The sequence below is a fragment of the Epinephelus fuscoguttatus genome, linkage group LG6 (assembly GCF_011397635.1).
Source record: "Epinephelus fuscoguttatus linkage group LG6, E.fuscoguttatus.final_Chr_v1".
Lineage (NCBI taxonomy): Eukaryota > Metazoa > Chordata > Actinopteri > Perciformes > Serranidae > Epinephelus > Epinephelus fuscoguttatus.
Genome location: NC_064757.1, coordinates 35,441,531 through 35,469,391, shown reverse-complemented (window position 1 = coordinate 35,469,391; position 27,861 = coordinate 35,441,531). Strand labels below are relative to the sequence as shown.

Below are 27,861 nucleotides of genomic sequence, written 5' to 3'. Positions count from 1 at the left end.
ACAGCAAAGCTGATCTGGTTTACTGAAGCTGTCTACAAAAGATAGTTCAAAAGACTTTGTAGAACATGATCAATGTGTCAGTGTATATGTGATAAAAACTGACAAAAACAAACAACAAAGATACACGAGATAAAAAACAAGATAAATAAAAAGTAAGCTTTAATATTGAAACTGGTTCCAAAACACAAACCCTAAATACACAGGGAAAGGAGGGTGTAAACAAGGAACAGGTGAAACTAATCAGGGCAGAACAGGCAATCACAAAGGCGGGAAAACACACGAAAGCAGGAAGTAAAACCAGACATAATACGTAGGGCGTTAACCTACAAAATAAATCAGACTAAACATGAATGAATACATGAAAAACACAAACCCAGAAACAAAGTCCACAAGAAAGGTGACTAGAAAGGCATGCAACAACTTCTCGTAGTAAATAGCAATAACTAATAGTGATGATTTTGATCAAAGGAGGTTCATTTACAGTAAAGATGCAATGGTAAAATAAAATAAAGAAGAATTTCTTTTATGGCCCAAAATTGTTTGTAGTTTTAATAATAAACTACACAAAATATGACAAAAAGTAATTTAGCTACTCAAATCACTATGTAAATATGAACTTAGATCAGATACTCCTGATCTTTTTTTCAGTTTCTAGATATTAATAACCAGTGTTGGGTGAGGGTTACTTTAAAAGTAATCAAAGTACGTTACTGCGTTACTTTTTAAAAAAGTAACCATTTACTTTACTGCGTTACTCCCTGAGTAAAGTAACTCAATTACTTTAAAAGTACCTCCAACATTACTCCCTGAGAAAAGTAACTCAAGCACTTTTAAAGTACTTTTGAGTATTCTACATTTCCTATTGGGCAATGGACCACAGGGCGCTAAGCCTACATTTTTTTGTCTCTTGCCCTTCACTGAGATACAATTCTCCCATTACAGCCGTCACTTTGACCAGTAGAAACACAGAACGATCTGCTGCCGTAGACAACTGTATGACAACAACACCCCAGCGTTTTTAATATTTCTTCTAGGGATGTTACCACACAGAGTAAAAGGGGGAAATGATGGTGTGAAACAGCAGAGGCACTTTGTCAACCCGCTGAGTTAACCTTACTGTCATTAGCATCAAGCTAGCAAACAATGGTACATCCTCAGGTCGGACATAAAGTAATAACATCAACAAATAGTGGCGGGACTTTTACTCACCACAACTGCAGAGGCTCTATAGACGGTCCGTTATTTATTAATCCCTCTGTGTGTTTATATATTTACTTTTTATCCGCTCCGTTGTCTTTGTAAAGTTAACACATCGCACCGTCATTTCATTAAAAGCCCCTTATAACCTCGGCTGAGAGAATCCCTCCATTTTCTAAATAGTCTTTTATTCTGAAACATTTGTCAGAACTTCCTGTGGAAGATACATTAGCTTGATAGTTTACGTGTGGCGCTTCAAATGTAGCTCCTGCCATCTGCTGACGCTTTTAGGTGACGACAACATGTCGGCTGACACATGAACACACACAGTTCTGGCAGTGACTCAAATAATAGTGAACGTAATAAAAACAGGACAAGAATAACCCGATGACATCACACACGCCGTGAAAGACGACCAGGGATAATTGGTGAGTACCAACAGCAGCATTTCTCCGACCACGTAGCGAGCCACAAGCTCTGTGGCTTCTTTCAGACTGATAGGTTTAACGTTATCTCCGTTATTAGACCAAACGACAGCCGTTACTGTTTCAGAGCTGAAGGACCAGCGTTCTAAAAGTAACACAAGTAACTGATGTCTTGTTTGAAAATGTACTTAAGTATTTGATTACTCAAACAGCAAACTAACGCGTTAGGTTACTCGTTACTGCAAAAAGTAATCAAAGTACTCTAACACGTTACAAAGTAATGCGTTATACCCAACTCTGTTAATAACTAATTACCGTTTTGTTTTGTATGATAATCTTTTTGCTCATTTCAGATAATTTAATTTCCTGCTGTTTCTCATCTGTATAATTACGTACCCCGCCCTGATCAGTTTCACTTGTCCCCTCATGACCCTTTCCTCACCCTGTGTTTTACTTGTGCCAGTTCGTTTTAGTACCTCAGCGTCCAGTGTCCCAGCATTTATCCCCTAGTGAAACTTCTTTTGGTAATTAACCTAGTTCAGTTTTGTTTTTGCCATATCTTCGCCAAATATTTTTTGATACCTCTGCTTGCTAAGTAAACCTCTTTGACTCAATCTGTATTTTGTTTCGAGTCTTGTATTTGAGTCCTCGGTCTGTTATACCAGTATCACACTGAAGGACATTTTCAGACTTCTATTGATTGATTTGATAATTTTTATTATGAGAAAGCAAGGACACACACATGCATACACACACACAGGTTTATACAACTGAAGCCCTGGAAGTGTTGAGGTAACCCACCGCTGCACAAACTTGGATCAAATTCCCAGCAGTTACTGTAGCTGGGAATCCAGTGAGGGATCTAATCATTACTGTTGCAGAGCAGTGTTGAACTGGTTTAATGGTAAATGGACTGCACTCGTATAATGCCTTTCTAGTCTCCCGGCCACTCAGTGCTTTTTCATTACATGTCACATTCACCCATTCACACACACTCAAACACACTGATGGAACAGCCACCAGAAGCAATTTGGGGTTCAGTGTCTTGCCCAAGGATACTTCAGACTGCAGGAGCCAACTGGCATCTTCCAATTAGTGGATGACCTGCGCTACCTTCTGAGCCACAGCCGCCTCAGTCTGCACCCTTTTCTCGTACAAAGGTGCTCTTGAGCAAGGCACCACCCCAGTGGTGTGGCAAACTTCATTTTCTTTTTAGCAGAGATTACAAACATTCATGGGGTGTAATCTTATCCAAAATGAGATGTGTTTCTATTCATGTGAAACAAAAATAATAACTTTTGGCGATTTAATATACAGTATATTCACTCTTTTCTTTGAAGAGGTTTTTTTTTTTTTTTTTTTACAGTAATGTTAGGTATTTTTTCTGTGTCATAGGAAATATGTGATGTAAAAACTCCTCTAAAAAAGGAAAAAACAGAGTAAAATAAAATACACAATAATAACTAAAGCAAAATAGTCCCACTGAGTTAAACCATTAGGAAATTAAAATATATTTCGGAGATCCACAGAAATTGTCTTGCTGTAGAAACTATGAAATTTGTAAACTGTAATTTTGAGAGACAGTCCTGCTTAAATGTAAAGTCTGTCATTCACTGCAGGCATGATTTTGAGTCAGCACATGTAGCATTACAATAACTTAACCCACTCCTGAACTTAATTTTAAAGGGACAGTTCACCCCAAAATCAAAAATACACGTTTCTTCATACCTGTAGTGCTGTTTATCAATCTACATCATTATGGTGTGAGTTGTCGAGTGTTGGAGATATCGGCCTTAGAGAGGTCAGCTGTCTCTCCAATATAATGGAACTAGATGGCACTCGGCTTGTGGTCAACTCACCAAAAACTACATTTGAACAACTCAACAGCAATGTCTCTTTCCAGAAATCATGACCCGATTACTCAAGTTAACCAACAGACCTTGTTGTGAGCACTTTCATGTAGGAGCTATTTTCTCACTACTGAACCACACCCTCCAACTGTTTCACCGCACAAAAGGAAGCATGTATCTACTCATGGGTGAGAGGCTTGTGCTTGTGACAGCGTGAGATGTAAGTGTTACTGGCACCTTTTTCAGGTGAACTGTAATCCTCTCCAGCTCAGTGGTGCTCAGTGAGCTAGCAGTGGATGCACACTTCCCTCTGCACAGTAGTGGGTGTAGTTCAGTAGAAAGAAAATAGTTCCAAAATAAAACTGCTCACAACAAGGTCTGTGGATTATCTTGAGTAACCAGGTCATGTTTCCTGGAAAGAGACATTGCTGTCGAGTTTTTCAAGTATTGTTTCGAGCGCCATTAATCATTAGAGAGAAGGCAGACATCTCTACAGCCAGTATCTCCAACACTCTGCAACTCACACCAAAATGATCTAGATTTTTAAATAGCACTATAGGTAAGAGGAAAAATGTGTTTTGGGGGATGAGCTGTCACTTAAATGGAATTATGACTAAACTTTATAGCACATTGACATGTTAATATCTCCCTCAGTCAGTAAAGAAATAAAGCTGATTAATCAAATCACAGATCACTCATTCATTCATTCATTCATTCATTCATTATCCGTAACCACTTATCCTGTTAGGGGCTGGAGCCTATCGCCAGACTATCACAGGGCTGACACATAGAGACAGACAACCATTCACGCTCACTTTCTCACCTACAGCCAATTTAGAGTCACCAATTAACCTGCATGTCTCTGGACTGTGGGAGGAAGCTGGAGTACCCAGAGAAAACCCACGCTGACACAGGGAGAACATACAAACTCCACACAGAAGGGCTCTCCCACCCTGGATTCAAAACAGGAACCCTCCTGCTGTGAGGTGACAGTGCTAACCACTGCACTACCATGCCGCCAAATTACAAACCACCAGGTGAATATCAATTAAAGCTCAGTGGATGGTTCCCTTGGTTTTGCCTCCTCCTCGTTTCGTGGAACATGGAAGTCCACGTATGGACACCACTTGGTGTTGAGGCACACCAGTTTCTTCAAAGTGGACGTTTTGACGATGTTGAAGCCCGTCTCGCCCCCAAAGGTGCTGGGCTTCCAGTACTCAGGGGAGCAGATGGGGTTTCCCAGCAGGCCTTTCAGGGAGAAGGGAGCACCCATCTCCACCATACTCTCACCAAACAGCCTGTTGGGACGTGTTTTCTCCAGCATGACGCCGGGGTAGAACTCCAAAGCATCGATGTCACCGTAGAGCTCCTCTAAATCTCTGGCTATTTCTACATCATCTGATTGGAAAAGAGAGTACAGCTGTTAATTACCATACACTTGCTATTATTATGTTACACCATAGACTGTATGTCTCAGATGCTGCTGTACTAAATACCAGACATGATGTTTATCCAGTTTAAATAAACTTGAAATCAAAATTCCAAATGCTGTATTACTCTATGTGCATGTGAAATACTCCCGCTTACCAGTCAACTCATAAAAAGAGGTGTATGGCTTCAGGTTGAACCTCTTCCTGTATTCATTGAAGGGCCGCACACGTGTTGCTCGCGACTCTCTGATGACCATCTCCGCCACTCTGAGCACTATTTCATTAGAGTTACGACCTCCACCTATCTGAAACACAGACAGAAAAATGACTACAAATGTGATTTTAATGGACTGGTAATAGTAAGACCATCAGCCAGAAAACAAACACTCAGCGATTTTAACTGTCAGTAAACAGCAATAACACTTTGCATGCACAGGATGCTGCTGATAAGATCAATGAGATTATTTCTCGCTGGGTTTTAGAAAGTGGTTGTGAGGGGAAGTCTGCTTTCGTGTGGATTGATTATAAAAGTGGTTTAGTGGTTTTGAATGCGTGTCAGGTTGCATGTTTTACCATTGCCATGGTCTGCATGAGACAGTTGCCGCAGTTGTTTGAACTTTCATACATTCCTGAGCAGAAATCATTGATGTGATACGTGACAGAGCAGATGATGCAAAAGTGTCTCCAAGTATAATATTGGGCTCATTCAAGATGAACTGCGCATCGCCTGGAAAGTGGGTGAGAGCAGGCGGCTGCAGCTAAAGGAGGGGACAAAAAGCTGCGGTCAAGTCAGGCAGTTTCCCCCCAGTTTTCATCAGCCTTCAGTCCGTACAGGAAGTCACAGAAACACTCACATCCTGTCAGATATGATGTCAATTTAATAAGATATTATCAGACTCATATATCAGTTTGTTCTCAGTCTCCAATCATTTTAACAATGACAGACTGACTCATCAAAATGCTTTACTATCAACATCCAAACCAATTAGCTGTTTGATCAGGTGAGAGCCAGGCGTTTCCCATCATGCTCCAGGTCCTGCAGTCAGTGGAGAGCAACAGCAGCGCCTGGCTCTTAAAACTGCAGACACCTTGCTCTTGTGAGATTATTGCTGTCCACTTTTGTATGACGTCAAAGCAATTTGGGATGAAGTCAGACACAGAACTAACTGGCTTGTATTGCGCAGCAATCGCGGGTGACTGAATCTACGCAGGCCTGGCTCATCTTGAACGAGTCTAATGTAGCTGGGTTGGCTGACTGAGCTACCTTAAAGGTCAGAGCCTGATCAGGTTTGAATGGGCACAAGGTGAAGCAGCTCATTCATGCTTCTCTATACATACACCATGCAAATCCTCAGGCTGCAAAGACACTGCTCCTCATTCCTGTGGTGAGTTATGCTGAAGTGTAAATTTAAGCTATTTCCTTTGTGTCTTTGATTTATATGCTTTGGTGTCCTGCATGTGGACTGTAAAATTTATTGATGATTCAGTGTTGTAGGCCAGACTTTCACCAGCTCACTCCCTGGGTTTGATGTTTGTCTTAAAGAGGTGAATGCCTGTTCTTGCCTTTAGTGGGAGCTGATTTAACCCATTTAATGAGTGTCCTTTAATATCCCTGAAACTCCCCTTTAATTTAAATCAAGGGGGGCTTTGGTTAATTTTATTTTTCCCCCTTTTTTTGCAGACTGCTGTCTTGCCCAGGGCTTATTTTTTTTAAGTGTTTTATTTCTGTGGCAGTTTAAGTGTTTTTTTCTTTATTTTTTCAGCTGAAACCTGACTGAGTAAGGGAGGGTTGGGGCGTGCATCCACTCCTTTTGCACGGTGGAGTGTTTGTGTCTGTGTTTTCACCTCGCACTTATCTTTCGTTTTGCATGTCTCTCTGTGTGTGACCTCACTCCCTTTTTTTTGCTTAGGCCTGAGTGGGTCTTTCCCTAAATTTCCCCTGACTTGGTAGACAGCAACCCTTTGCCCTGACTAGTAGTTCTTAGTTCTTCTTACACAGTCACTTGTTTTTAGATGTTTGGGTTTTAGTTTCTCCTAAGACTGTCACATATGTTTTTATGGTCACCAACAAAGAATTATTCTTACATCTTGTTATTAGTTCATATAATTAATGAACATTATTGTTACAACTTGGAAATCTTGTCTCGACTATCCCTTCATGTCAAACTGGAAAAAATGACTCTGAAATGGTCCCAGTCCTCACCCTCTGGTCACAGTATCTTACTTTATTTCGTATGGTTACTACATGTCTTTAATCTGTCTGTAGGATTCTTTTAATGACAAATATTTGCATCCTGACAGTTGAACTCATTGGACACTGAGGTTTTACATATCAGTGACATCATCTTTTCAATGCATGGATCTCAGAGAAGAGCTGGTATACAGCAGATAATAAATAACAAGCTCAACTTCCTTAGCAGCATTTCCTGTCATATCTATGTATGACATCTACTGTGATAAATGCCTGAGTCAGAAGTTGAAACTGTCATCATTGGTTTATCCACCTATAATTGTAAAAGATTCATTTTGCAGCTGTTGAACAACATCAAGTCATTATGGTTACTTTTGCTAACACACACACATGTGGTTAAGTTTAGGCAACAAAAGCATGTGGTTTGGTTTGGGTTGGATATTTTTGGACAGGAAATCTCTCTACTCATAGATATCTAAGACATCAGATTACGCGCCTCAGCTGCCTCCTTCGTAAGCAGTCTGAAAACATCTGGTCAAATATTGAATAGTTTATAAGATGATAGAGACTTTAATTTGAAATGTACCAGGTAACTACAGCTGACACATAAAAACAGAAAGCAAAATATTTACCTCTGAAATGTAGTGACATAGAAGTACACAGTAACATTAAATGCAAATAGTCTAGTAAAGTAAAAGTACTTTAAAAGTGCACTAAAGTACAAGACTTGTTCACTGTACTTCCTATCTAAAAAAAAACCTACCTACACCAACAAAACTGTGGCTCCACTTGTAACCCTAACACTGAATTCATGTAAACCGTAAGTAGATGGTTCTGATCTACCTGTCCTGCAGGTTGTCGAGAGAAGGCATCCACCAGTTTCTCCACCCCGTAGTGCAAGAGGAGGGAGGTGTTGTGCATGAACTGGGAGTATGGGATTTCTTCGCCATCAATGAGGAAGCTGTCGGGCATCAGTGGGTGCCAGTGGTAGAGGTGGGCGAACTCCAGAGCGATGCGGTTGCTGTACTGGAAACGTGAGTTGAAGAGCAGAGTGGGATCGAACTTCAGGTCCAGATAGTAACCACTCAGGTGCTGCACGTACTCTTCTATTATGATGTTAATGATCTCACCTGGTAGGCAAAAGCAAATGTCATCACTTCATGTCACACACTGAGACAAACTTCAGGGGAAAAAAGCATTTAAAGAAGATTGAAGATGGAAATTTGAACCTGCAAAAACAATTAAAGCTGCAACGATGGACAGAAATTTAAAGGCAGCTGCAGTGTGTTGCTAACTGACTAATAGTGAAAGTCATTTTTCAAGCAACACTAACAAAAAATTATATCTTGTGACAAGGCAGCGCTATATACTCCAATCTTTCTGTCACAGAGGAAGAACGTTTGCAGATTCTGACACAAACATTTTACTTCAACTGAACACATTTGCTCCTGAGCTCCTCACCAATGATGATGAGTCTGGCGGTCTGGAAGAGCTGCTCATCGTCCCAGGTGGGATGTTCTGCCTTCAGGATGTCACAGACTCTGTTGTGCTCTCTCAGCCATATGGTGGCGTACATGGTGAGGCCCGGCAGGAGGCCAAACAGCTCCTGACCCGTGACCAGACGCTTCTCTGGAGGGAAACTCTCAGGATAAACCATGTCCACAGGGACTTCAGATACTGAAGGAGGGTACACCTCACCATTTATTAACTGTGAACAAACAAAAACAGAAATCCATAGTGAGAGAAGTACTTTAAATTTCTGAATACCTAATTTTCTCTACTATTTCTTGATAAATGTATGCCAGAGTTGGCTCTGTGGTGTACGGGTTATGACAGACTTGTGACTGGCTACGACAGAACAGATGTGTTTATTATGAGACAAAATCTGAGAAGAGATCCATTAAAATGAAGATGGTTAACCACTTTATCACCATCACTGCTACCAGGAAACTGTGCGACTGCATTCTCAGAAACTTGTGGGAAGTTACCACCCTTTAGATATGCAAGATTAAGCTCAGTGTTAATTTTGTCAACAAAAACTATGGTTAAATATGTTTGTCAACGACCCTTTCTTCCCATGACTAACACGAGACTATGACAAGATGACACCGATGACATTAAACACTAACTGTGATTATGTAAGTATGCAATATTGTTGACAAAAAAAAAAATCAGGATTAATTAATAATTCATTTTGGATAATTCTGGATACCTCAAATATAATCTTTATCTAGGAAAAAAAAATTACATTTCAGATATTTACAATCGAAGTGTCACTAGACTTAATTTAATTCTAGATATCTGAAATTGAATTTTTTTTTTGGGTCATAGTGCCAATTGTGGATATGCATCGTTTTTTGGGGTTGTTTTTTTTTTTTTTTGCATATTTAAAAGTTACATATGGATATCTAGAATTATTTTTCATTTTGGATTTTTTCTAAAACCACAATTATGGCTACAAACATTACAACTGCAGCTATCCACAAAAAATTGTGGCTATCCATTGAATTTACATTATAAATATCTGGTATGGTTTTTAATTTTGGATTTCTTAAAAAATAAAATTAAGACAAGTAACAACTGGATGATAGATATCCCAAATAGGATCCTGTCTATTAAACGAGATTAAATGTTAAAATGGCTGGCTATAATAACCTGATATTTAAGTTTCCCATCTTCATGAAGCCGGAGTTGAAGCTGTCGCATGAGGTTATCTCCATAGATATTACCTGCATCTACCTGAGTGAGTAGGAGAAAAATACATATTTGTCAATACATTTAAAGTCAAATATATTCAAAACAATATATGACAGAGTAATGTACATTATTCCCAAATCTTAGGCTTTATTGTTTAATAATAATCAAATTCTGGACGTGTCAGCCTGTGTCTCACCCCGTGTCCTAAAGCCTTGGTGAAGCCACCTTGAACTTTTTGATTTGTCTTGAAAAACTGGTGGGTGAAGTGTTGGGCCATGAAGGCAAACATCACATTGGTTCCCTGGGGGTCGGGCCTGAATGTCTTTCTCCTAAAAAACCTCTCGGCCAACACTTTGGGATCAGGAAGCTCTGGTTTACCTGTAGAGAAAGAAACATTTAAAGATCTCCTCAGGGGCACGATTGTCTGTTTATAGTTAGAAGGTCTCACCTTTAGTTCCCATCGGCAAAGGGCAGTCTTTGGGCACAGGAGGGAGGAGACGGGTGTAGTAGGAGGCGTTGTAGTAGGACTCCCAGCTAAGGTATCCATATTTGGTGTTGTAGGTCGGAGGGCTTGGAATAAGGTCGCTCCTGACTTTGGGAGAAGGTGAAAATATATAGTTTACTACTTTTTTTGTTTATTTTCCAAGTTTGCTGATTCGCTGGAATGAATGAACCACCATGTTTGAACACCTAATTAATCCCTGTGTTAGTAGCCTGATGTTCTTTAGGATACAGGAATAAGGCTGGTGATGTATTACATGTATGTTGTTGTTAACAGATCCCATGAAAAGACCAAAACCAACTGAACTGATTCTACTAGCTACAAATGCTAATTGCACAAAGCTACATAGTTGTTTAAAATCTATTAAAACACATAATTTAGCCACACTTTTGCACTACAATAAACCTGGGCACTGTAGTTTATTTCTATTCAGCCTACATGCACTGTCCTGCAGCTGTAAATGTATATTAATCTGTGGCTGAAAATAGTCCCTAACAAATTTACACTTTACTCCTGTTCGAGCAATGTTTGTTAAAAACTACAGTGCCCAGCTAATTTAAAAAATAATTCAGCCTATTTTTCTAAATCAAACTATGTATTTGTGACCTGTGATTTTTTTTCTGTTCACAGGATACGCTGACAATGAAGTAGAAAGTAACATGTCACTTAAACTTCGCTTAAACTTTAAACTTTGTTCTCATGAAATATAACAGCTCAAAGTGAGAAATGCGACTCTGAAAATATTTAGCACAAGAAATCTTAATGATTATTTAGGTCTAGTTCCTTTTTAGTGGGTTCAAATAATCTTTTGCTTTCGAAACTTGCTCTGCATCAGGACACAAAGTCTTAGTGCACTCTAAACTTGATTTTAGATTAATTACTGCCTCCTTTGTGGAGACGTCTCACTTCCTTTTATTTGTAAGATAACAACATGTGTTTCTCAGAAGGAGTAACACCAGTACTCCACCAGCCCTTATTTAAAAGAGCTTCTAACTCAGCAATATATTTCAAGTAGTACTGACTCTATCTTGCTGGGCGATCCACATCCAGTGTGTCAACCATGTTGCATTTCAAACAAATGGGAACTTTAGAAGCTTGTTGATGTTCTGTGTAGTTAACTTGATGCATTTCCAGCAGCCCTGAATTGTTGGATTTCATCATGTTCTTTTAAAGCAACACTTACCTTTCTGGAAATTTTACACTTTTCTTTGTTTAGGTTAAAATGCCATTAATAAGCTGATGGCACACTAAAATATCAGTGAATTCCACTAGAGATAAAAACTCATAATTATACCATTCTCATATGGTTCTAAGAAAATTCTGACCAATCGTTGCATTCGGACCAAATGCAATGATTGGCCGAGCATCCTGTCTGTCTTCCCCACGTGGGGGCCTCCAACTGACGTAACCGCTCGCCTAACATTCATTCATATATGACAACACAGCATCCAGTTGCTCCTACTGTCTTGTTTGTTGCCAGTCACCAGTACTATCTAACGTTAGTGTTAACGTTATATTATAAAACTCATCAGTCATCACTGACCCCCAGATAAGTTTCAAACTCCTGGGTTGCATTTGACTGTGCAGGACAGGTAACGTTATGTTTAGTTTGCTTCAAATATAACCTATAACGTTATATGACAACACAGTATCCAGTTGCTAATGGCTAACTTTATCTTCCTTGTGCGTTTCCACTCACTAGTAACATTAACGCTACTATCTAACATTAGCACTGTAACCTTATTCTAAAACTCATCAGTCATCACTGACTCTGGCAGAGTTGTAAAACTCCGGGTTTGCGTTTGACTGTCTTGGTTGTAACATTACACTCGCTCTCCTCTTCCGTGTGTCTAACGTTACCTTGCCAACGCCTACGTCTATCATAGACATAATGAGGATGTAATGCAGGAGGGGGGAGTAGGCCTTTGGAGGGAGGTGGAGTTGCAGGAGGAGGATGGGACTTTGGAAGGAGGCGGGAGTTGTGGATGTTCAAATTTTTTCTAAGTGCTGTGTGAAATACAAGAAAGGTAAGAGTAGCTTTAACTTACAAAAATGTCATGTATAAAACTAAATGGCAAATAATATATACATATTATTACAATTACAATTGTAGGCAATATTGTCATATTGATAATCTTAATGTGATGAAGGGTCATAATCTGTCAGGTATTTCATTTACTGGATTAGCCAGTAACAGACATGCCCATCTAGCTTTTCTATTCATGAACAGTTTTTCTTCTAACTTTCTTTTTTTTCCCCAGAAAATTCACTTCATAGCACAATATTGACATCACAATGTAACTTGCCACCGGTAAATACAACATGGTGGCGCAATGGATGTGTGTGTGGTTGGACCACCTAGCGAGGCAGTACCTTTTCATATATTCAACAAAATGTGTCCCCACCTTCAAATACATCAAGGCTGGTAAAACTCTTGAATCGAAATCTATATTGTGACTATAAATAACAGAGAACAACTGAAGCACATGGTAGCTGCAAGGAACCCATGTCGATATATTTGCTGCTGTCCGTGATTCTGCTGTTTGAGTGACGTTTTCAGTGGTTTTAGTTTATTTTTTTCTTGAACCTTTTGTACTTACCTATCAGCACTAATCTCATGAATGTGTCTCGCAGGAAGGTGCTGTTGACGAGGTCCCAGAACAACTTGAAGTGGGTGAGGATGAAGTGAACCACTGCAGGGCTCGGCTTAAGCATGAGACGAACTCTTGTCCAGAGCTCCGCTACACACAAAGATCAAGAATAAATCATTTGTAATACTAATATCACCTCTAATAAAGCACCCCTTGTAAGGGGGTTGTGACAAATGTAAATACATCATTTATTTTAAAGAGGAAAGTGAAATAAAGGTTGTTAATGTCTGGGTTTTATGACTGATGACTACCTCACTTTTAAGCCATGTGCAGAAAAAAAGCTGAGGCTGTTCTTAAGACTTTAATATGCTTTCTGTGTCAGTGCAGGGATTGGCATGGAGTGTGTTGCAGGATGACTTGAAACTAAAAGAGTTCAATTCTTTGAAATTCAGAATGACAGAATTTGAGATATATTCCTTAAGATGTCTATGTTTTTTTTAAGCTACCTAGTTACGAAACTAAGTCTTTTAAAGTTCTCATTTGAGTTGTGAGTTCCTTCTACTTTACTTCCTTTTTATTTTGTCCCATTTTGTGGTATTTAGCCTATGTTTTATGTCTGTGTAACTGTGTGTTTTTATATATGCCTGTCTCAATGAGAATCTTCTGCTTAAACAAAGATTAAATCAAAATAGATGCAGATAAATTCTAAGTCATTAATGAGAAAAAACTTTTGTGTGGTCAGGTTACGAAACATCCCTTAGGCTGTTTCGTAACCTGACCCAGGCAAAGAGCATGGATACCAAGAGGCGAAGCTCAATAGAACGCCCCATAGCAACAGACTCGCCCATGGTTTCGTCCTACCGCCGCCATTTTGGACTGTCAGCAGACCGCAGCAGACCCACTTGCATACAAAAACACACAGACAAACTGAAGTATATCGCTATTAATTATGCTTACAGTGCTACTCACCTCGTGATAGCTTGGTCACAGCTGCTTTTTCACGTTTTTGTAAAGCAAAATATAGACTTTTAAAAAAAAAACAAAACGAAGAAAAACGGCTGAGATGGCATCTCTACATATTACATCCACTTATGAGAAGATTAACTGAATTAGCCCACTCCTTCAAAATCATATATATATATATATATATATATATACATATATATAGACAGATATAGATACATACATACATATATATATATGTGTGTATATATCAGCTGACATCAAAATGATTTGCTGACAAAATAATACAATCATGTTGTTTAGTTCAGCATAATACCCATTCATATAGGAGTCCTGGTTTATTGAGGGGCACATTTGGTGAGGGTAGGGAAGAGGAGGACTATGAGTAGGGTTGCTGTTAAAGTTGTGTTTAACAGAGTTGTTGTGTGACTGTCAGTCTGGAATAATGAGCTTTGGTGATTACTTAGCCCATACATGCACCTGTGTGAGCATGTAATGTGTGGATTGGGTGGCCTGGGTGGATGTATGACTCCCGGCCTGAATTTTTGTCCCAGTCTGGCCCTGACCTGACCACACAAAAGTTTTTTCTAAGCCATTAATGAGAAAAAAACTTTTGTGTGGTCAGGTCACCTTTGGCTGGTGCTTTTTAGTTTGTAAAGTAGGTTAAAATTTTGTACTTACGAACAGAGCAGTTCTTCCCATAGAAGCCAGTGCGAGTGCAGTCACATTCGTAGCGATCTGCACCAAATCTCACACACACTCCTGAGTTCTGGCAAGGGTAGTAACAACAGGGATTCACTGTAAATGAAGAGAAAGATCATCTTACTTTCTATGAATGAATAATCAATAAAATGTGGCCCCTGCTGAGCTAAATGGCTGATAGTTCAGATGCTATAATGATTCAGAATGATACTGAAGCCAAAGACAAACACAGAAAACCTGAAAGTGTTTATTACATATAATTGTGTGTGTGTGGATACATACAGCTCGTGTCGCATTAAATCCTAAAAACCAACCCTAAACTGTTGGTAATTCACATCACCATTACCCCAAAAATGTAACCACTGATGGCCTAAATGTTAAAGGGGTGAAACTACCCTGCATAAAGGTTAAAAAGTGTTTATCGGGAAGCTTCTTTGACACAGAATTCAGTCTCTTTACAGGAACTGTAACTAAATTAGGACTTAGGACGTTGCTGCTGAAAGTTACAGCCTTCTACCACAACCACCTCCCCATATCTTTAACACTCTCTAACTGTTGTACTATGGCTTCCTGTCCTTCCTGTTCAATGAGATAATGAGACACTGCAGCTTTTTCTTCCTCATTTAGCTGTGAACAAAGGGACAGATAAGCATGCCTACTCTTCATGAAAGACAAATTGATTTCGGTGTCTAAAGGAAGAAAGTTCATAAATGTAAACTGTGTAAACTGTAAAACTGGAACCTGTACCTGCCTGTGAGCTCATGTGTCTTCAACTCATGTGTCTTTCCCTGCTGCCCCCCCACTCACCTGCTTGACACCTTTGTTCAAGACTGAATCACACCAAAAACCCAATCAGGGGTCAACAGAGGCTCAGTAGAATAAAGGTCACAATTCGGCCCATCAGAAACTGTGACCCTACTGGGCCTGGAAATTTAAAGGAGCTGTACGCAACATGCAGAGCATATCTAATGCTGCATTTATGTGCTCCTCGGTTGATCCAATTTCCCGACTTGGGAGGTCGCACTTCTGACTTTGCTGTGTTCAGGAGTTTTAAGTTGTAACGTGGAAACACTATGAACATCACAAAGAAGATGTGCTGTATTTTATTGCTCAGAGCATCTAAACAACACGTTAAAAACATTTGAAGCTTTCTAGTACAAAGTCATTTTCTCCAAGACTTGTTGCTGCTGTAGTACATCCCCCTAAAACTATTAATAAATGGCTTAACCTGACAAATGCAAATAAATACCTTCTCTAACTAATCTTGGTCACTCTACATGGACAGCAACTCACGGCTACAACCTAATTCCATATTACAAATCACATATGAGCAAAAAACTGTTGTTGTTGTCCCGGTCCAGAACTGATTTTTACAATTATACCAACATAACATGAATGCAGGGTATGACTCACAGTCTGGGGCAGAATTGTCAACACACAGATCTCAACATGGAGGCGGCAAGTCCGGAGCTAACAGCTAACGGTCTACATGGTGGGAACTGCCCATTGGTCCGACAGCCCATTGGTTCGACATCCCATTGTTCCGACCATATTAAACCCATTGTTCCGAAGTCCGTTCTGAAATCATCATGATGCCCTGTGGTTAAGGTCTGGTTAGGTTTAGGCACAAAAACCACTTGGTTAGGGTTAGGAAAAGATCATGGTGTGGGTTAAAATGAAAAAGAAAGTGACAAACACAAAAGCCGTAAGCCTGCTCCGCCTCAAGCCTTTCCCAGCTGACCCAGAGGTCGCGGCGCACCATACACCCGCCGTGAGCCGTTCAGCACCGCAGACAGTCGTACTAATGGGATGTCGAACCAATGGGCTGTCGGACCGATGACATGGACCCCTAGATGGTAACCCCAGATTTGCAAAAACTCCTGCTAGATTTTATGTTATATGTTTCAGGGGATCATTTTAACCCAGAATATTACCACAGCATTGTCACAGCATAAAACAGTGAGACGAGAATATTCTGAAGTGGCTCACAGGAGTTTTTGTAATTCTAGGTTTACCATTAAAGGACAACTTCGGTATTTTTCAACCTGGGCCCTATTTCCCCATGTGTATGTGTGCGTATGATTCATGGGTACCACTCATTCTAAAATTGGTTCAGTATTGAGCCGCGAAACGAGCTAAAACGGTAATGGGGGCAAATGCGTCCCGTATAAAAGTGCTTTTTTTCGCCACTGACCAGTTCAGATTGCCAGTGTTATCTCTGTAGATAGCATATTGTAGCGGCCCTGGGGCAGTGGTGACTGTGAATGAGTGGAGTCAGCTGTCAGTCAGTGTTGGAGCAGAAAGGCGGAAGGCGTCCCCGCTTGGTAATGTAAATGAGTGTGTGAACTGTGTGTTATGCTAGAAGAGTCAGAGGACAGAGTCTTTTACGTGCTACCCCCTGGAGTGTTACCGGAGTTTTTGGAGTGCTCAAATAAACGGGCCTTTTTCCCGAACGCAAGAACAGGATGTCGCGCAACACCCCGTATAGCTTTCATAGGCTGCCTTTGTCGGACGGCGACAAGTTGTTGGCTAGTTGTGCTACAAATGGATGCTAACACTCCTTTCCAGACACTGCGCCTTGCAGACCATCGGGTCTGCAGTGCTCACTTCTCCCAAGATGACTACTGCCAGCCGAAGAAGAGAAGACATCCAATCCCGAAACACCTCTTCCTCAAGAAAACGGCTGCCCCACGAGTAGAGAGAGCTACAGACACAGTGGAGCAAAGCTCGTGACATCACACAGCCCAGAGGTAAGGGAAAGGCTAAGTTAGCGTGCTATTTACAGAGATAGCACTGGCGATCTGAACCGGTCAGTGGCGAGAAAACACACACGTCACACACACATACTCATTTACAATACCGAGCGGGGACAACTTCTGCCTTTCTGCTCCAACACTGACTGACAGCTGACTCCACTCATTCACAGTCACCACTGCCCCAGGGCCGCTACCATATGCTATCTACAGAGATAACACTGGCGATCTGAACCGGTCAGTTGCGAAAAGAAGCACTTTTATACGGGACACATTTGCCCCCATTACCGTTTTAGCTCGTTTCGCGACTCAATACAGAACCAATTTTAGAAAGAGTGGTACCCACGAATCATATGCACACATACACATGGGGAAATAGAGCCCAGGTTGAAAAATACCAAAGCTGTCCTTTAAGCCACAACCCATTCACATGTTACAAAGGTCACATCTGCAACCTTGTGTGGGTTTGCTGAACCTTATACATAATTTTGCTTAATTCAGACCTGTTTTCCTCACACACATTGAAGTTACATAACAAGCAACAGTTCAGGTGTTGGGGCGATAATATAATGTAACTCATTATGACTCAGCAAATATTTACAGTATCTCAGTTTTGTACTTCACGCTTTATATGAAAGAAAGACAAAAACTTTAATCATAAAATACACTATTATTATAATAACCACAACCTCACACTTCTCAGACTCTCAGTCTAAACAATAAATATGTGATTTGATGGGAGAAAGAAAAGTCATTTACCAACACTTGAGTCAGCGGCACATGATGAGCTCTTCAGAAGCAGCAGGTTGATAAACACCCAGATGGAGAAGATACTAAACTCTATAAAAAAATATGACAACAGTTTAATATTATCTGAGTGTAAAAACATCAAATTCAGTCAGCAGATGTTTCACTAAATATTTTTAGGACTCACCTTTCATGATTCTAACTTGTGAGGGTTCAGAATTAGAGTCGTCTAAAACGTTGGTGTTCTAGAAATAATTTGAGAGGCATGACATGACAACCTCTAGGTCTACTGATATGGTCCAACTGGCCTTATAACATCAACTAGAGTGGGCGGTGACAAAGTTTCCTCTACTTCCTCCATAGATTTCTAAAGAAGACCTGCTGCACCTTACACCAAACAATTTGATTTAATCATTTTGAACAAGAACTGGTGTGCAGATTATTCCCCAGGATTGTGTTCGAACCCATTTAGAGTGCAAAAAAGTTCTGACTTCAAATGATAAACATTACTGGGTTCATTGCAACAGGAAGGACAGGAAAACATGAAAAGATGCTATGGGAAGATTTCAAAGTGCTCTATCTCCACCTGCTGGCAAATTAATGTAACATCCTGGGCTTACTTAGAATAAGCCTGTTTAATTTCAAAGTTCATTAAAATCAAGGGAGTTTTATAAAAGTAACCTTCAAATGTGTCCAAACTAAATATCCCAGTAACCCTGGATGGTCTTGTGCACTGAAGACCCTCATTATCACTTCCATGTGCACAATATCACAAGACTGGGCAGTGTATTTTTTGGATTTGCATCCTGCTAAACTGATCTTAGTTTAAGGGAAATTTAAACAAACTTAGTATTTGTATCTACTAATGTTAACTGTTTATTGTCTATTTTTCTGTCTATTTATGCACTTATTTTAAATTATTTTATTTTATGTCTATTTTAATACCACTGTGTTGTTGTCGATGAAGGGAAGCGTGGTTGTTGTTTTTTGTATTTTATGAGCTGCTGGACAGCTGAATTTCCCTTCAGGGATGAATTCAGATAGTTCTTTCTGTTCTTCTTCTATTGTATTCTATATGAAAGATTAAATATTTCTTGACTCAACAGTGTAATTCGAAATAAAACAAGCAACACTTTGCCCGGGTATAGTATTACTTATGACTGTAAGTAATAACAGTGGAGACTGCGCCAATCTCTCCCATGTCACTAATCAAACTCACCTTTTCAAAAGTGCTTTTAATGTGTGATTAATGTTATATATTTTAAGTGTGATCTATTTTTGTGATCATTTTAACTCAGGTAAAGTGTCTTTGAGTACCATGAAAAATACTCTCCAGATAAAATGCATCATCGTTCTTATTATTATTATTAGAGTATAATAATCCATAAACACATATTGACACTACAATCTGTTCCACAAGCTCCATTTAATAGCTGTTCTGGAGCTTTTGATAGTATCACACAATCTCTCCTAACAGATTGTAGTGGAACTTTAGCTTAAAGGAACAGCTCACCCCAAAATAAAAAAAAAAAACTATTTTTTTTCTCTTACTTTTATTTATTTATTTTTTTATTTATTTGTTTATTTGAAGGGACAGAGCATATTAATAGACAAATCTGTAAATATGCCAGATTTAGCCAAAGGCTAATTTTCATCCGTTGTCCCTGGCCAGGTGTTACAAAGGCTCCCTGAAATAAAACAAAGTAGAATTATGTTGAGGGAACAAACATCAGTCTTATCTTAAAGCACCAATCAATAAATTACAACTAATTAAAATTGATTAGTGTGTGAACAACAAGTAATAATGACATTGCTAAAATTACATACAGTTGACAACAAGACAACATAAGACAGCCTTACAATTAATACAGAACACAAGGGACAATACGAACTTCACAGCAAGCAAATAAACATGCAAGCAAGAAAGCAGTTAAAAAACATGTATGCAAGACAATACGTAGTTAAGACATAAGCAAGCCGACCCTCCACGCAGCATGCTGGTTAGACATCAGTCAGAACCAGAGTGACTAGCCCAGAGTGCATACAAAAGAACACTTATGCACGAACAGGGTACAACATGAATGATATTTCACGCTGGACAAGCCATACATAGAACAGGACATAGGGACCAAATAACCAACTGATATTAACACCTGTAGTGCTCTTTATCAGTCTAGACCAGTGGTTCCCAACTGGTGGGTCACAAGTGACTCACAAACAAACAAGTTTGTAAAAAAATAAATAAATAAATAAAATAAACACTTTATTTTTAAGTACAGTGAATTTCCGGCACAGAGCTTTTACTTTGAAGTGCTGTTTCCTGCTGTAGAGCGAGTGACAAATGGACAGCTACTCGACAGAGACATCAGACTAGCTCAACGACATGGCCAATCGCAAGTATGATGCTGATTGTATTACACTGTGTGGACCTTGAACTAATGACTAAGGAGAAATCTGGACCCCGTGGCTGCACCAGTGGGGAACCACTGATCTAGACTGTTTTGGTGTGAGTTGGATGTTGGAGATAGCGGCTGTAGACTTGCCTGCCTTCTCTCGAATATAATGGAACTGGATGGCACTTGTCTTGTGGTGCTCATAGCCTTAAAAAAAAAAAACACTTGAAAAGCCCATGCTTGTGACAGCATGAGATACAGTTTGCGGGTGTAGTTTAGAGAGAACACAGTTCCTACATGAAGCTGCTCACAACAAGGTCTGTGGATTATCTTGAGTAACCAAGTCATGATTTCTGGAAAGAGACATTGCTGTTGTGTTTTTCAAATATATTTTCTTCATGCTCTGAGCACCACCAACTGAGTGCCATCTCGTTCTAGTATATTGCAGAGAAGGCAGACATCTCTACGGCCAATATCTCAAACACTTGGCAACTCAGACTGAAACAATCTAGATTGTTCAATAGCACTACAGATAAGAGGGAAAATATGTGGGCTTTTTTGACTCTGAGGCGAAATGTCCCTTCAAAGTTCAGATTAAGGTCATCCTTGACCTTGTTGGTTTATAGCATGAAGGAGAAGTTGTGAAGAAGGAACTTTGAAATCTGCCATATTGCATATGCAACTCAGAAAATGTATTAATTTGTCTACAGTATGTGAGTGAGTGAGAGGGAGCTGCATCCACTTGTCTTTAACATTACAGGCAGCATTTTCCTACTGACAATTCCTCTTTTTTAATGACACCCACTGGTGTAAACACACCTGCAGTGTCCAACAGTCCGTCGCAGGAATAACACATAGTACCTTGAATATCTGATTTGTAGTTTCTGAGAATGTGAAAAAGACACAAAAACAAAAAACGGCCTTCTTTTAAAAATGAACTAAACAATGCAGTGTTGATTTGCCTGGTTCTGATCTTCAATACCTTCCCACGGAGACATTATCTGAGCCAAACCTATGTGAGATTTTTGCCTGTTGAAGTAATTTCCTGCATACTGTAGCAATTTTAGGACTAGCTTGTCCACATGGAGATAAGTCAAATCTTGACCAAAAACATGTTCTTTTAGAAGCTCACCTCAGCTCTCTCTGAAGATGCAGTTTGTGTTTCTTATTATGTTTTTACAACCAAAGCAGAAAAATTTGTTCACATCAGCTAATACCTGAATTTATAACTCTAATAAAAAACACAATATTGTCATTTCTGATTAAACATTCAGAGCTGATCTGTCTTGCCAAAACAAAAACCACAACAGCAGTGAAAGGTTCTCTTTTCCACATCCTGTCATCTTCGAGGAGGAGACAATATGTGCCATGGTTCATATGCAAACTGAGAGTTCAGCGTCTTGTCACTTCGAGACCACACTGTATCCTCTGCCAAGTTTGGTCAGTATGTACAGGGTGTGTTTGTGTGTAGCTGAGAGGCTTTAGGACAAAGAGACGATCCAGCTGGTCCTATATGCTCCTTTTTCCTCAGTTTTCCTCAAAACACACGACAAAAACAACAACAAAAATTCATATAATTTTATTTATTAATTTATTTATTTAGAGTATTTTAATTTTGTAAGTCAATCACCTTACATGTGATAGTTGATGTGTGTGTGCCAGCTGATAATACATCCATGGCTCATTTAGTCTGACTGAAGGCATGATGTGATTAACACTACTGCACATATTTAGTGGGCCACAAAACCCGGAAGTAACCCAGAAACTAGAAACTTTTTTGCTGTATCAAAGACACTAACAAAGCAGCACAGCACATAAAATAACCTAAATTTTAGTATGGATTATGTTGGTAAATATTATCTTTGGTGGGTTGACAACCTTTTTGCCTGGCTTGTTTTAGTGTGGGCATTTTTCTTATTCTTTTTCAATATTCGTTTTCTTTTCTGGCAAATAATGCCATTTTTTTATCCAACATGGCAACCCTGCCGTAGCTTGAAGGCTACTTGACCAAGCTGGTCAACCACCAGAGGCGTGCTCGCCAGCTTGTAGCTTGTCAGACTGGCTAGGAACATAAGATTACAGGAACCTTTGGTATCCTACATAGTATTTATGATCGAGCAACACATTCTTACTCCCAACTCGTTTCATATCGCCACTTGGTCAGTGGACTTTCATGTCTACATATTACACGCTAGGTATCATGGGTGCTTCTGTTGTAGACGTTTTGGGACATCGTGTCAATTTACTTCTGTTACATGCATTGTCTCTTTACAAAATACACTTCCATTTGAAATGTACAGTCCCTGCTTGTTAGATGCACAGTCTTTTTCAGGATAAACTTAGATGCATGATAATGTTTATTTCATTGCGCAACAAATGCACATGGTTAGGTTTATAAACAACTTTATGGTTTGGCTGTATATTCAAACAGGAGGTGAACACAGGCCTCCTAGTTGAAAGTCCAGTGTTGTTGGAGCCATTACCACCCCGTCCACCCACCCTATAGGGACCTTCCAGGTCCTTGAATTACGCTGTTGTTCGGTGGCATTTCAAACAGTTTAACTGATGCCAGCCTATGGCCTAACATAAAGCCAGAAACAGATGCTTGTTTTCTGTCAGTCTGATGGAGAAATCAGTCACCAAGCGGCAATATTTGACAACTCCAGAATGAGAACGGGTTGGATTGGATACATTTTGAAGCTAAACGTATTAGGTTATTGTGTGCCCTTAGTCCCTAGGTACCTCTGTGCCACTGACAACGCAACATTTGCCAGGCAACGGCAGCATACAGAGCTTCAGAAAGCCGAGTATGAGAGTGGGCAGGTAGGTGGGCAGGTGTTAGATCTGTGCAGAGCACCAAAGCAAAAACTTAGACACATCACTTAACAACATCTAAAATACAAGATTCGTTCTATGTTGTTTCCGTGACATGAGAAATACTTTCAAAATACAGGTACAAGACACAAGAACAGTCAAAATAATGCCATAGCCCCACCTCATGAAGAAGTCATGCCACGCCACTGCTCATGACTATCAGTCCTTGGTTCTTTGTGCTTTGCATTTTTCTGTTGTATTGAAGTTTTACAGTGGAAGCTGCAGGGCATCCATACATCACTCTTCAGTGGATGTTCAGTATACCAACCAACCAACCAACCAACCTCTGCAGCTCCAAACAGCAAACTAACTGTATTTGAATAACATTCTGTTTCCAGACATGATTGATATGAAAAAGAATGAGAGGCATCAGGAACTAATTATCAAATCATCATTTCCCGCCTTACAAGTGCCTGAAAAGGGCTCGTATCTGCACGGGGCTCGTAGACGTGCCGCTGGTTGCCATGGTGCCGTTGGCTCAGGCTGCAGGCCGAGGCTCGCTGCTTCCTACAGCACTCCTGGTAATTGAGATCAGATGCTCATCTGAGTGAAACCTGGACTGAGAGTAACCTGGAAGCATTTATTTTATGGAGAAGATGTTTAGTTAAGCCATGCTCCCGCTCTAAATGAGCCCTCGGTCCAGCTCGGTGATGAATACGATTGGTGAAAGCACTGAAGGCTGGTTCCTGACTTCTTCCTTCCCCCAGGATCGGGTTACAGATTAGCAGACTTCCTGTCCAGTTGTGGAACAAGCCAACCCAACTGACGGGGAGACTATAGGCGCACAGGCGAGGGCATCATGTGTTATCTCAGAAGGGGTCTCTGACAGAGCCACACAGCAGTGGGTCCTTAAACAGCCGGCCAGGTATCATTTGTAAAACCTGTAAGAAGAAGCAGCTGATTGTAAATGAGGGCAGACCTCCGCTGGAGTCAGCTGGTGGTCCACTTATAGGCAGTGGTGGAACCTAACAATTTCTCTAGTGCTGTCCTTTGAAGTACTTGAGCTTGAATATTTCCATTTTCTGCTACTTAAACTACTAGTCCACTCAGTTCAGAGGGAAATGTGGGTTTCACTGCGCTATATTTATTTAATAACTTTAGTTACTTACAGATTTATATCAATATTACAAAATATAATCAACAAAAACATTATGATGTAGTGTTATGGATAAAGTTAAGAATTTAATGGCCCCTTGGTGACATAACAGACTTTTATATACTATATGTATACTATGTTTTGATACTGATACTTTTGTACTTTTATTTAAGTGAAATTATTAATGCAGGACTTTAAAAGGAGTATTTACGCTGTGGTTTTGCTACATTTACTTAAAGGGACAGTCCACCACAAAATAAAAAATACATAATTTTCCTCTCACTTGTAGTGCTATTTATTAACCTATACTGATTTGGTGTGAGTTGCCGAGTGTTGGAGATATTGGTCGTAGAGATGTCTGCCTTCTCTCCAATATAATTGAACTAGATGGCACTCGGCTTGTGGTGCTCAAAGTGCCAAAAAAAATACATTTGAAAAACTGAACAGCAATGTCTCTTTCCAGAAATCATGACCTGGTTACTCAAGATAATTTCTAGACCTTGTTGTGAGCAGTTTCATGTAGGAACTATTTTCTGTCTACTGAACTACACCCACCAACTGTGTCACTGTGCAGAAGGAAGCGTGCATCTACTGCTAGCTCACCCAGCATCACTGAGCTAGCTAACATTACAGGTCAGCCAGGAGGACGCCATTAATGTTAACATCTCGCGCTGTCCTGAACTTGTCATCCATGAGTAGATGCACACTTCCTCCTGCATCTGTGGATTATCTTGAGCAACCAGGTCATGATTTATGCAAAGAAACATTAGGGTTGAGTTTTTCAAATGTATTTTTTTGGGGGGCGCTTTGAGCACCACAAGCCGAGTGCCATCTGGTTCCAATATATTGGAGAGAAGGCAGACATCTCTATGGCCGATACCTCCAACTCATACAATAACATTTTTAATTGAACTGTACCTTTGAGTAAAAGATCTGACTTCTTGGTCCACCACCCCTCACTGTACTTAAAGCTGCATGAGTCAATATTTTGTGTCTTAACAATGCATCAAATGACTTTGTGTAAGGTGAAAGGTGACTCTCATTGTGACGAACCCACAAAGCATTATCATCTGCAGTCCTGATGTTTATGGAGCTTTTTAGTCACATTCAGTTCATTGTTTTCTTGTCCGGCGTTTTAAAAAAAAGTGGCTCTTATCTGCCAGCCGCAGCATATCAGCATGATGACTACCTAACAGTGCATTAGGGTAGAAATAACATCTCCTTTTGAGAATACCTCCTTATTTTTGTTTTGTTTTTTTCCCCATACAAAGTCAGTGTTGGAAGAGGTAGTCAGACCTTTTACTTAAATGAAAATAGAAATACCACAGCATACAAATTCTCTGTTACAACTAAGTTCTGCATTCAAAACCGTACCTAAAGTAAAAGCATTTAAAGTACTTTTAATGCAGACTAGCTAATTTCAGAATAATGTATTTTCTGTAATTACTGATGCATTAATTTGTAAGCATCACTAATGTTGCAGCTGGTAAAGGTGAGGCTACTTTTAACTACATTAGTGCCCAGGTGTTCTAATCCATGAAAATACATCATAATTTGTGAGTTAAATATATATTTTAATGTAATAATCTGACTCTGTAGAGTAGCTAGTATCTAAAGATGTAAAACAAAATGTAGTGGATGTAAATACCCAAGAAAAGTCCAAGTACCTCAAACCTGCTCTTAGATTGCAGTTATACCACACCACCGGTTGGAGTCTGGTTTGATGTTGACTGATTAATTCATTATACATTAGCAACCCAGCTGTTGGAAAGAATGATCACATCGTTTCTGCAAACCCCAGATGTCTTTCATTTGTATTATTACTATTTTGTAGTGGATAAATTGAAACTTTGTGTTTCTCAACAAAGTTGTTGTGAAGCTGTGGTTAAGTTTACACAAAAAACCCCACTTTGTTATGTTTAGGAAAAGATCATGTTTCTGCTTAAAAGACTTTGAAAAGCTGCGATGGGTTGCTGTGTAATACCCAGGTTTTGGTGTCTCAAATGCCTTTGGGAAAAGTCACACTGTGTAGGTGATAAACACCCATGCATGTTGGCTGAAATACCGCTGGAAAACGCCCGATGTGCCGCTTTAAACACCAAGGTTTGGTGCCACAAAGACTGGTGGAAACACCACCAAGGGTTGCCAAAAAAAAATAAAGTAAATTTGGCACAATAGCTGCTGGAAAGCGAGAACGGGTCTGTGAAAAACATCCAGGTTTTGTGATTAAAACGCAGCTGATAAACACCACAAAGGCTCGCCAAAAAACAACCAGTGTCGCTGTTTGTTGGTGTTGAACGGTCGTCTGCAGCTCACCTCCAGATGACGAAGTCAGCTTATAATGTCACTTTAAAAACATTGATATGAGGTGTATATGACGTGCAAATGTAACGTGTTTGTGGTTTGCAGAAAAGTACAGTGCCAACATTTTCCTCTGGTGACTGGACTAGGGTGACGACTGTGAGCTGGGTTCAGGTGTTCACAGACCTCCGTCCTCTTACACTACAAGCTACAGATGATCCGAGATCTGTGGGAGGAGCAGGACTTGCACTCATTCATCAGCTGTCAGAGAGCTGGCACAGTTTAGCATAGAAAAACACAGAGTACCCTTGCTGTAATGTACACACTCCACACACACACACCACATCTTAAGTGTTCGTGATTTCAAGCACATTGTGTCTGGCCCTCAGAAATTAAGGCTGCATGATACACAAACACTCGTAGCTGACTATCCATCCATGTGTCACTTGACCAGAAGCTACTATTCGCTTTAAAAGTGATGAATTCATAATGTGCCACACTCTGTGTTATCACACACACTCCTGCTGCATGACCTGGGTTACTCTTATTAAAACAAACAGTGAGGGAGTCCTGCTTGCACTCCAGGTTATAGATCCTTTCCAGCACTCTTTGCTAAAACACCCCTCTGTTTCCTGTCCCACCTTCCAAACACTTCCCCCAGGCGCTCAGAGTACGAGCATGCCCGGCACCAGCCACCTCTCCTTGACACAGCTCAACTCTGCTGCTCTACACCCGGAGCTGCTAGGATCAACAGAGCCGCAGGATATTGCGGCTGGCATCAAACCAAACACACAATGCGTCCTGCACAAGTAATCTCCACATTTGAGCCTATTTGATGTGACAGTTTAAACACTTGAACTCAGAGCCTTTCGGGGGGGAGGTGGTGTTGCAGGAGGTTGGGTCGTGCTGTGTGTCCTGACCTAAAGGGTTTTCCGTGATTAGGAGCTCTGTTCACCTCTGATTGCTCCGGGTCACTGCAGGTGAGTGCAAGTGGTCGGAAGGAGGTAATTTTCCTTCTGGAGCTGGTTACCTGATTGGGTAAGTAGCTGATCTTTGACACTGACCCGAGTCCTCAAACATCTCTAGAGATGAAGTAAAGAGCTGGATCCTGATCAGAGGAAAGAGAACGGAGCTAAATTAAAATCACAC

The 27,861-nt window shown here is 40.1% G+C and overlaps 1 protein-coding gene across 1 annotated transcript; it reads right to left on the bottom strand.

The window, feature by feature from the left end:
• Positions 1 to 163: 163 nt before the first annotated feature.
• ptgs1 (prostaglandin-endoperoxide synthase 1) lies at positions 164 to 18,411 on the bottom strand. The gene is made up of 11 exons (XM_049579369.1): positions 18,236 to 18,411; positions 18,061 to 18,141; positions 14,528 to 14,644; positions 12,893 to 13,033; positions 10,239 to 10,382; positions 9,987 to 10,168; positions 9,749 to 9,832; positions 8,555 to 8,801; positions 7,937 to 8,223; positions 5,060 to 5,207; positions 164 to 4,870 (listed from the first exon to the last, which is right to left on the bottom strand). The coding sequence occupies exons 1-11, from the start codon at positions 18,240 to 18,242 to the stop codon at positions 4,521 to 4,523; spliced, it is 1,788 nt and encodes a 595-aa protein (XP_049435326.1). The 5' UTR covers positions 18,243 to 18,411; the 3' UTR covers positions 164 to 4,520.
• Between the last annotated feature and the right edge of the window lie 9,450 nt (positions 18,412 to 27,861).